General features: G+C 40.1%; 1 protein-coding gene across 1 annotated transcript; it reads left to right on the top strand.

Moving 5' to 3' along the window:
* Positions 1 to 717: 717 nt before the first annotated feature.
* Positions 718 to 10,204, top strand: LOC308097213 (uncharacterized protein). The gene is made up of 4 exons (XM_080444874.1): positions 718 to 862; positions 4,631 to 4,729; positions 7,851 to 8,114; positions 8,563 to 10,204. Exons 2-4 carry the CDS (start codon positions 4,663 to 4,665, stop codon positions 9,813 to 9,815), a joined length of 1,584 nt encoding a protein of 527 aa, XP_080301000.1. The 5' UTR covers positions 718 to 862; positions 4,631 to 4,662; the 3' UTR covers positions 9,816 to 10,204.
* Positions 10,205 to 12,278: the final 2,074 nt, after the last annotated feature.

Here is a 12,278-nt window from a genome sequence, read left to right as displayed (position 1 = left end):
TATATATATATATCAACAAATCAATCAATTACTTTAGCCTTATTTTACACTATGCTGCACAACAGGGTTGCGCAAGACTAGTGAAAGTAGCTGATCTACAAGCTCAAAATGCATGGCATCGTGACACGTGAGCTTGTAGATCGTCTCTTTTCACTATTCTTTAAGCTCTGGAAGTTCTTTGTTTTTGTTTGCAAATAATGACACCCCCAAAATAGGGATTGATAAATGTATTAGATTATTGATGATCAATTTGTTTAAATTAAATGTATTAGTGTGATTAACTGATTAACTGCACTCCTAGATGGATGTTCTCTAGTCTACAGGTCAGGAAGGTCACATAGTACTGTTAAGGTCCTTGCACACTGGTGCGTCTTTTCGTTGCGTTTTTTTTACAACAATGAAAAAAATTGAAAAAACAATGAAAAAAAAAAAAACGCAACGAAAAGACGCACCAGTGTGCAAGGACCTTTACTGTATAGAAACTATGGACACTACCCGAGACCAACAGTAGGGGGCATCAATACACCAACTGGCGTCTAGACAAAGTGGTCATCAGAAGAACATACCCACAATGCAGCAGTGTAAACAACATGGTGGTTGACTGACTGTTTTAAAATACCATAGATTTATATAAAAGACACTTTAAAATACCATAGATTTATATAAAAGACACTTTAAAATACCATAGATTTATATAAAAGACACTTTAAAATACCATAGATTTATATAAAAGACACTTTAAAATACCATAGATTGATATTAAAGTCAAATACAAAGACAACTAAAAACGTGTCGTTTCTAAACAGTGTCGTCGTTAAGCAGCAGGAGGACGTTTAGCAGCTCAACCGCTGAAACACAGCAGGTAAAGATCAACTCATTCATGTTTCATCTATTTATCATTTAAGATGAACGGATCGTGTCTTGTTTTAATCTATTTGTCTTTATTAACATCATTTAAGTTGGAACATGAATCTAATTACTCTTAGCTGTTGGGTTATTATAAAGTGATCATAAACACAAACAATAGCTCCATTATAGTAGCTTTAGATAAATGTCTTTAATCGATGTTGACATGTTTTCATCTCTATGAGAGTCTTAGCTCCACCCCCCCAGATTGCCCTGAAATGTCACCAGTAAAGCCCGTATTTCTCCAAACATGTACAAATGATAAATATAAGGTGATTACCCGCTTGCCCCAAATGTTAACTCGGTGTTCGCCGTGTTTGTGTAATGTATTAGTACATATTCTTTAACAAAGAAGTGTCTTGATCCCGTTTGTGGACGATTCTGTTGGAAGTTACCAATGGGCGCATCTGGTGAAAACGGGAATTACACTTGATGTAAACAAAAGGAGAAAATGGCGTTCGGCCACAAACGGGATTAAAACACTTCTTTGTTAAAGAATATGGACTAATACATTGCAGAAACACGCCGAACATCGAGTTAATATTTGGGGCAACCGGGTAAGCACCTTATATTTTGCATTTGTACATGTTTGGAGAAGTACGGGCTTTGGAGCTGACATTCCAGGGCAATCTGGGGGGGGGGGGGGGGCTAGCAAAGACTCGTACAGATAAAACATGTCAAAAATCTATAAAATACATCTACGAGAGTCTTTATCTAAGGCTATAGCTCCACAGCAAGACATTGATATACATTGTTTTGTAGCTTGTTGTTGTTGACGTCACTATTATCATTGTAACCCTATAGTTACATCAGTGTTTTATAGCATTACATTACAGTGGTTAATCTAAGCAAAGAGGTGTAAACGTATCTTGTAAACCAGGAGGATCTTTACTCTGTCCACAGTAATGTTAATGTGATTAAAGTGAAGTTAGAGCTCCATGTCTTCATGCACCAGACATTGAATCTTTACCAACTAACATTTGTCATGCTCACAATGTGTGTCATCGCGATGCATCATTCAATACCTTGTAGATCTGCTATCTTCAGATCACCTACAGTACGTATATACGGCCGGTTTAAACTGGTTACACTGATCTTTATGCCATACATTTTTTGCCGTGAACCCTCTCAAGGACCCAGCTGGGGGTCCCTGGAAGTCAGTTTGACAACCACTGTTCTAGACCCTTCTGTAAACTACTGTGCAGAGCCATGGGCTGTCCTTTCATGAGGAGGGGGGTGGGGGGTCATATAGGAGGAGGGGGAGGGACTGGGTCAGGTGGGTGGTGCTAAGGTGCAAACAGTTCTCCTCCTGGGATTTGAGTAATTTGAACGAAACGTTTTACACATGAACTTTGGACCTATGCCGACAAAACGTTGGGGGCGGATTTTTTCTAAGTGAAAAAATGAAGCTTTAATGAGCCAATGAATATTGCAGTTTTATGACAATTATTCATCTGCCCCTAACACATACATGCAGACTCACATTTCTTTGAAAATTTGCACTAATGTAGAGGGTCATTCCAAATATCACTGAAACCAATCTTACTTCAATTGGTCAAACGGGGGCGCTATAGCAATTTTTTTTAAATGCAAACTTTAAACAGGCAAAAGTCATGCCTCGTTTGGCCGACAGCCATTAAACCTGCTTACACATGTGCCTTGACTCATGAGGAACACATCTATCACGTTGACCAGTAAGCTCCGCCCTTAGATTGTCCGCAATTTTGAGCAGTTTGAAAAACACTTAAACCCAGGATTTTTCAGCTATTTGCGTGAAACTGTATCATCTCTGTGATCTCCTTTTTCACAGGTCCTTGTCTGTTGGTCCAATGGCTTCTCGCTTAAGCTAGTACCTTACAACCTCAAGGTCTCCAGTTCAAGCCTCACTTAATGTGGACTTCATTTAACATGACGGTATCAATGGATACATTTGCAAATGGTACAGATAACATGAAACGCTTATTTGAGAGTATGTTTTTTTCAATGTATGACATACTTCATTGTGAAAATAGCCGATCTACAATCTCACAACTTTTCAGATAGCAACGTTTTGTGAGCTTGTAGATCGGCTACTTTCACCAGTTTCGGTTCCGAGGAGACATACAATTTCTCTATCGGTAGAAGGTTAGGGAACCAGTGATCTAGAGTAGTTAGCAAAACAGAGGCTTGGTTCATCAGGGACGGAAATACTTATATATATCAACAGACACTACCGTGGCTATCATATCTACTACCGTGGCTATCATATCTCTAGCTCAATGAGAAAAAAGGCAGCCTATGAGTCCGGAGGTCACCGGTTCGATCCCCGTCCTGACGATGTGTCGAAGTGATTATGATTTGGCATTCTTATGCTGCTAGTATTTCTTGAGGTTAGGGGTAGGCATCATTTTACTGGGGTTAGGGTTAGTGAGGGTTTAAAATGCTCATGTTAATTGCATGGTTTTCTTTCTCTCAAGTTCGGTCTTCTATGTTTCTACGGCTTATTGTGCATATTACTTATCATTGCTTCTTTCTTTTTTCTTTCTGCAATCACTGGCCCCGTATTATCGCTGCTTGCAGCTATATTTCTATATTAAAACTGGGAGGATGGGCCGGCCAGCTGGCGGACGGACCTCTGACGTCACTCTGACTCAGCCATAACCATATAAGGAGTTCCCAATGCAGCTACGCCCACATATGGAGTGTGTTGTCTAACCTCAATGTGTCGTCATCGCATCAGCCACCAACTAATCAGTCAGTACTAGAGCCATATAAGGAGAGTTGCGTCACCTCCGTTCACTTCATGGGGCCAGTCTTCTACAGAGCCTTCTTTCTATTGGCAAAAAAATAGTGACAAAGACCTCAACCGGATGTTTACGGAATGCACTGGAGTCTATGAGCGTTTGGCACTATTTACAGTCTATTTCCAGAACCACGTGACCAGCGCTGTAGTTGCTGTAACTAAACCAATAGAAGGCTCTGGTCAGCACCATATATGGGCACAAAAGAGGGCATGCCCATATATGGGCATATACTGATGACATCAGGGACCTCCATATATGGGCATATACTGATGACATCAGGGATCTCCATATATGGGCACAAAAGGGACACAAACAGACGGGTACAACGGTTGCTCTGAGAAACCCCCAACACTATGGGTGCGTTCGGAAATTGTGCACCGGAGCGCACTTGCCTATTAGTTTGTATTGGCCAGTGCGCTCAGTGCTGTATTTCCGAACGCACCCTATGACTCAACACTATGACTCAACACTATGACTCATCACTATGACTCAACACTATGACTCAACACTATGACTCAACACTATGACTCAACACTATGACTCAACACTACGACCCAACACTACGACTCAGACATATTGGTTGGATGGGAAGTGTGCAGTGTTGCCAGATTCTGTGAGAGAAACAAGCAACCAGGTCTAGGAAAACCAGCCCAAAACAAGCGACTATGGGCCACATGCGCACTTTAACATTTACATCAGCTGTATTTGAAAATAGCAGATCCACAAGCGATGCGACGCGTTGTGAGCTTGTAGATCGGCTGTAGATTTTCAAATAAAATGTTGCAGGGAAACTATAATAAGCAGATCTGGCAACCCTGGAAGTGTGACTTGGTGTAAGTGGCCTGAATGTCTATAATAATAATACCCAATGACTATGTTTTAGGGGGGAAAGAACCATGGAAGCCCATCTTTAAAGTCCTTATTCAATTCCTTCATTTCAGACCAGTGTGTGGAGTCCAGACTGCAGGTGAAGATGAACTCTCCAGACTCAGCCAGGGCTTTCTCTATGAAACAGGAACCTGAAGACCAGCCACACCTCGGTACGTTTCATGTGCTCACTCTTATGTTTTTATTACATTTGTGAGCGGGTACAGTGCTTTAGGTAGCAAGGGGGCATTTTTCATTTTTCATTTTATTACAGATTGTTGAAGTACAGAATATAAGCTTTCATATGATGTATCATTCATTGAAATCGGAACATATTTGAAGAAGATGTGCTCATTTGAATCTGGTTATCTATAATAGTGAAAACTGAGATAATCCCTTTTAAAGAATTGTCACTTCAAGCACCTCTCAGCTCCAGGTAATGGGCGTGAACAATGGGTAATTTATTCAGCCTAGCCACTCCTCTAATCACTCCCCCATGCTGTCCATTCTATTTAGTGCCAGGGACCCCCCATAGAGGATCTGTGTTGTAAAAAAATAGGCATACTAAGTAATCATCATCACAATAGATTTAATAAAATATTTATTTGAAAATAGCAGATCTACAAGCTCACAATGCATGCTTGTAGATCGGCAATTTTCAACAGACCTCATTTGCGACGCGATGCGACGCGTTGTGAGCTTAAGTACAGTACTTGAGTAAATGTACTTAGTTACTTCCCACCACTGCAAATAAGCAGCTACACGACGTTGTGACGTCTTTGTTGAACTGCAACATGGCGTTTGCACTTTGTTCATTTACAGCCTGTACATCTACATAAACGTTCAGATGTCAAATATAAAGTGCTTACCCCATGGCCACACATGTTACAATTCACTTCGGGTGGGTATAAGTACCCGTATCTTCAGCATTGTTCAATAAAAAGCATTTCAATCCGATCGGCAGCCATTTTTTCATAGTTATAATGTATCAAGAGTGCAATACGCCTCCCAACCGATGCGGTCGCGTAGTTGAAAGCAAATGGATACCGATCGGATTAAAATGCTTTTTATTGAACACTACGGAAGATACGTGTACTTATGTGGGCCCGTACATAATTGTAACATCCGTGGCCATGCGTTAACACATTGAATGCCAATCGCGTAGATCTACGCGAACCTATTTAAAGCCGCAGCGTGCCAGTCGCGTAGATCTACGCGAACCGCCGATTCCCATGTTAATCGCCCAAGGTGCACTTTCCGATTTTTTTTGATCCATTTCCGTTTCCGGTTTTTGGTCGGAAACGGAATTATTCGGGTTCCGGTTTTTTCGATCGTATCCGCTTCCTGTCTGGGATCCTGTTTAAAACTCGATTTTCTCTGGTTGTTGTTTTTCTCCTCGCTGATCACTGTTTAGCGTGTATCGGCTGTAGCTTCAAGATGGCGGCTCGCATTTGGAAACTGTTTTCGCTGGACGTTTCTCACGGATCCGCTGTGTGTTTAGAACCAAATGAACGCGCACTTTTAACTTATTTAGCGAGGTCTGTGGCGACATGATAAAAACAAAAAAACAACAATAAAACGCTGGCACTGGTGAGTACATTATGAGATTAAACTCTGGCATGGAATGTGTAAGCACTTTACATTTGAAATCTGAACGTTTATGTCGATGCACGGGCTGTAAATGAAGAAAGTGCAAACGCCATGTTGCAGTTCAACAAAGACGTCACGACGTCGTGTAGCTGTTCAGGCAAGACACTCGCCACAACGAGCTAACGAGGCTATAATACAGAATACAGTGGAATACTTCCATAGAAACGAGCGGCCTGTTTAGCTGAAAGGTTGGTATAGCTCAAAATGGGGGGGGGGGGTCATCAAACACACGGAGGAAAATGAATGAATAATCCTTTCTGCTGATCAGATCAGAGCAACTTTCGCTATGCGCCTAAAGTTAAGCAACAACGACACATAACCATAGACCAGTGTTGCCAGATTCTATGAGAGCAATAAGCAACCAGGTCTATGGAAAAAAGCCCAAAATAAGCGACTATGGGCCACATGAGCATTTTAACCCTACTGTATGCATCAGCTATTTGAAAATAGCAGATCTACAAGCTCACAATGCGTCACATCGCGAGCGACGCACAGTGAGCTTATAGATCTGCTATTTTCAAATAAAATCTTGGGGGCTAACTTATAATATCAATACCTGGCAACACTGGCTCCTCAGTGAAACCGGAGTACAATGCCTAGCTAGCGACCAATCGAAACTCTATGCAAATCTCGGCCCAACCCCCCGAAGTTACATAGAGACTCGCTCAAAAGCAGCATAGTAGAGCCTACTTTGCCCTACAAATGTAACCATTTAATGATTCTCCCACGACTATATTTTGCAATAGAAACCTTCTTTAACATTCGAACTGTGTTAATATGAAAAAAAACGAAAATCAGCAAAAAAAAGAAAAAGTTATTTAGCTAGTTTCTGCTGTTTTTCAACTCGCGAGTTGATGCCTGAAACACCAGGCCTGCTCACATTTGTTCTATTCTGTTTCTGCTGTCACAATATCAGAAATAATCATGACAATGATAATATACCGATGATTAAAGGTCTAGTGAAATGAAAAATAGGCATACCTAACAAAACAATTTGAAAACGACCAATTTTTGTGTATTTTTATATCAAAAGTCTCTAAAAAGACTTCTTGTGAATGAAAACGTGCTGCGTGCGTGATGACATAGATACACTTTCATGAATATAAATTAATCTTAATTTAGTTCAGCTGTGTGATTCCCATAGCTACACGTTCCTGCACGTATTTTAACAGCTTTTTGGGTTTTTTTTTTTGGTGAGATCTGACGTTCATAGTGACAGAACACTATGCAAAAAAAAAAAAAACGAAGTCTCGCTAGACGAGATTGAAATCTTGAGATTTCAATCTTGTCATTTCAATCTTGTCTAGCGAGACTTTTTTTTTTGTTGCCTAGTGTTCTGTCACTATGAACGTCAGATCTCACCAAAAAAAAGCCCCAAAAAAGCTGTTAAAATATGTGATCTAGCTCAAGGCCTATTGGCGCACGTTTTAAGCTGTGGCGGACCCGGGATGGAGTTATGACATTGTTCTACTGTACCATTCATAGTACAATATAACAGATAAGATATAACATCATAGAAAAGGTGAGAACACTGTGGTCCAAAATCCCCCTTTAAGTAGGTAATACCTCCTTTTGTACATGGAACATGTTTGTTTACACTTCAGGATCCCAGTGTTGACTATCATGTTATTTCTCTGCTCCTAGACATCCTGCACATGGTTGTGTGTAAAGAGGAGAGGAGCCCCAGTCTGCTGCAGGAGGAACCAGAGCCTCCACACATTAAAGAGGAACAGGAGGAGATGCTTCAAAGACCAGAGGAGCCTGTTGGGTCAATGTTGACATTACTAGCAGTGAAAAGTGAAGATGGTGATGAAGACATCTCTTCACACTGCTCTGAAGTTGAAGTTGAACTTGAATCTGACACTGAAGTCACTGAAGACAGTGATGATTGGGAGGAGACCAGCGGAGGTCAGTCAGTGTTAACTCATTCAGTGCCACTGGACGTCTAAGACGTAAAAAAAAACGGAAAAAAAAAAACGTTTGTTCAGAACCGAAGATATCATGATTTGAAAATATTCTGCTCCATTCACTCTTTTTTAACTTCTTACTGAAAAAGGCTGTATCTCGGCTCCTAAGCACTTTTTTTTTACAATGAATTTTGGCTGTGGCACTCGGAGCCAAACTGCCATAAATAAGCCGGGCACTGAATGAGTTAAACACAGGGACAGAACTTACATGTGTGGGGAAAACTGGGAGTGTCGATGAAAAATACAATTAAATCAGACATTTTAACAGGGAAGCCGTAATGCTCCTAAACAACGGACTTGTTTGATGATGGAAGCTTTGAAGCTGTATTTGTACTCACCATTTTTAACCTGCATTCTCCCCTTCTCTCTCCCCCCCCCCCCCCTCACAGGAGTGAGGTTCCAGTCTTCCCAGACTCAGTTCTTCTCCTGTTCTGAGTGTTCATACTCCTTCACATCTCAGGCCTTCCTCCACAAACACATCATGAGGAGACACAATGACCTCTACTGCCAAATGTTGAGGAATGGACAGATCACCTCATCAGCCTGTCAGCAAAACACCAGCTCTACAACCAGCCAGGAACAAGGAGACACTGATCAACCAGGATCTTACAGTCATCAACAGTTTACCAAGACTTCAACTCAACCAGATGGAGAAAAACCTTTCCACTGTAAACATTGTGATAAGAGTTTCAGCCGGTCATCTCACCTGAAGACACACCAGCGTATCCACACTGGAGAAAAACCTTTCCACTGTAAACATTGTGACAAAAGTTTCTTTCAGTCTGGTAACCTGAAGGACCACCAGCGTATCCACACTGGAGAAAAACCTTTCCACTGTAAACATTGTGACAAAAGTTTCATTCAGTCAAATGACCTGAAGAAACACCAGCGTATCCACACTGGAGAAAAACCTTTCCACTGCAAACATTGTGACAAAAGTTTCAATCAGTCTGGTAACCTGAAGGACCACCAGCGTATCCACACTGGAGAAAAACCTTTCCACTGTAAACATTGTGACAAGACTTTCAGATTTCCAACTTCCCTCAAGAAACACCAGCGTATCCATACTGGAGTAAAACCTTTCCACTGTAAACATTGTGACAAGAGTTTCAGTGAGTCATCTCAGCTGAAGACACACCAGCGCATCCACACTGGAGAAAGACCTTTCCACTGTGAACATTGTGACAAAAGTTTCAGTAAGTCTGGTTACCTGAAGGAACACCAGCATATCCACACTGGAGAAAAACCTTTCCACTGTAAACATTGTGATAAGACTTTCAGACTGTCAATTTACCTCAAGACACACCAGCGTATCCACACTGGAGAAAGACCTTTCCACTGTGAACATTGTAACAAGAGTTTCATTCAGTCTGGTAACCTGAAGGAACACCAGCGTATCCACACTGGAGAAAAACCTTTCCACTGTAAACATTGTGATAAGACTTTCAGATTTCCAACTTCCCTCAAGACACACCAGCATATCCACACTGGAGAAAGACCTTTCCACTGTGAACATTGTGACAAGAGTTTCATTCAGTCGTCTGACCTGAAAAGACACCAGAGCATTCACACCAAAGGGGAGGGGAAAGAAAAAAAAACGTTCCAATATAAATCACCTCACTGGGAGGCTCAAATGAAATAGCTGTATGTTGTCAGGGAGCTGGCTAGAGAGGCACACATACATGAATATTTATACTGCTCATGTCAACAGAAGTTTTCATTAGGACTCTGCTCTTTTGTTTTCTTTTAAAACTTTACCACAATCAGTGTATGTATGATAACGGTAACTTTTACCTAGAGGTATTGTACATTATTTTGGTGTTGTTACTATAATTGACCATTGTAAACCATATAAATTGTATAAGGTAGAACTGTTTTACTAGAATGTTAGTTTTTATATTATGATTTAATGTCATTTTCCTGTGTTCTATTACATGCCCAATGAATGGGCCACTATTTCACTTTTAATTATTAAATATCAGTTAACTGAGGGAATCATACTTTGCATGTATTGTTTTATGAGTTACGGTATGCCAGTAATGATTACAACTAATGGGATGGTTATGATCATTATTTAGTTGGATTACATTATTATTGTGATAGTGAATTAAAGTCTATGGACACACATGCAATATGTTTCATTATTATGCTTAAACATATATTAAGTTTATATGTATTGTATTATTATCAGGAAGGTGAAACATAAGCTATGATCTATTAACATACTATTATATTTTGGATGTGTGGAAGAATTTAGTCTGGAGGCAGGAAACAGAATACTCAACTTTAGTATCACACTCACATCACTTATGGTCACAGTGGTTTGTAGCCATAGTTCACATGACGCTCGCCTGTCACACTACATTTACAAGCAGTACATCATACATAAACGTTTAGATTTCAAATATAAAGTGCTGACCCAGCCAGGGATGTTACAAGTTAAAGCGCCTGGGTCTAAGTACCCGTATCTTCCGTATTGTTCAATAAAACGCTTTTTAATCCGATCATCGGCCATTTTCTATATTATTTTTAAATAATGTATCAAGAGTGCAATAGACCTCCCAACCAATAGGGGCGCGTAGTTGAAAGCATAATGGAGAAAATTTGTAGAAAATGGCCGGCGATCGGATTAAAAAGCTGTTTGTTTTCCTGCTGTAGTATTCACTTTCATATTTCAAACTTGAGATAACAGTATTGACAGTACATATGAACCTATTATATTATATATAGATTCTAGGCTTCTGGAAAGCTACTGACTGAATATTAAATTGTCTTCGATTTGAGGTATAGTGCAGAATCTTGGCTACAGAAAGAGTAATTTTCAAGATACAAAGGTCATCTTGGGCTCAAATTGAAGCTTAGGGAGGTTTTCTATATGCACGTGAGGCAGTGGTCTTCACCATAAAGTGCTGGAAAATAATCATATTTGATGAGAATTTGTCAAGTGGACAGCAATGTCTTTGTGGGGATGTTGTGTGTGATATTTTAAAGTACAACGGTAGCAAGCACCAGAATTCTATTTAGCTACTTACCCCTATGTGTCAGGATACTCCATACCAAAGGTATCCTGCTCCGTTAATTATCCTTACTGCTCGTTTTTGTAAAATACAAATCTTATTTAAAGTGCTTTTATAGTTATTTCCCCATACTTCTACACAGTACGACAAATAAAAGTCAACAAGTGCACAATACAGAGTGTGTAGTGATTTCCTATCTAGAATGTGTTTGGCTTTAGTGGAGCACACATATTTTGTATGGGATTTCCAGCTGAGTCTGTGGTCAATTTGGACACCCAGAAACTTGATCTCATACACTCTTTCAATCTTTACCTGACATTTCTACATTTATTTCTATATTTATTTGACGATTTCCAAATATCATAAACTTGGTTTTACTCAAGTTTAGTGATAATGTATTACTGTCAAACCAGTTTGAGTAGCTCACTCTTGACTTCTGTTATGAGTTGATTTAAATCATCTCCTGAACAGAAAATATTTGTGTTGTCCGCAAAAACAACTAACTTCAGAATGTCTGATACCTTAAAAATAGTATTTATGTATAAAATGAACAATTTGGGTCCTAATACTGACCATGACATGTATGACAATGCATGTCATTTTATTAAATTAAAACGACCATTTACATAACAAAATGGCCGAAAGAGTGATCAAAAAGGTCAACCAAAGAATACGCTTTTTGTATAGGATTGGCCGTCTAGTCAGCAAGAATACTCTGAAGATTCTTGCAGGGGCCCTCATACAAGGTTATTACGATTATGCATGCTCCTCATGGTATCACAACACCTCCAAGGCCTTAAAAACAAGGCTCCAAACATCCCAAAACAAACTAGTAAGGCTACTTCTTGGCCTCAATCACAAAACCCATCTAACCCCTGCTCATTTTGCTAGGATTGGATGGCTTAGGGTTGAGGACAGAGTACAGCAACTTGCTATGGGCCTGGTCTTCAAGATACACCACAACATTGGGATCCCCCTGTATTTGTCAAAATACTTCCAAAACGTTAACGAAGTCCACGATCATAATACCAGAGGCAGCTCCACGAATCATGTTCAACCCAGATTTGGCTCAACAAAGGGAATGAACT

This window comes from Gymnoscopelus braueri (assembly GCF_963280865.1).
Source record: "Gymnoscopelus braueri genome assembly, chromosome: 12".
In the NCBI taxonomy this organism is placed as follows: domain Eukaryota; kingdom Metazoa; phylum Chordata; class Actinopteri; order Myctophiformes; family Myctophidae; genus Gymnoscopelus; species Gymnoscopelus braueri.
The sequence above is the reverse complement of the archived record's forward strand: the minus strand, read 5'-3'. Positions and strand labels throughout refer to the sequence as shown.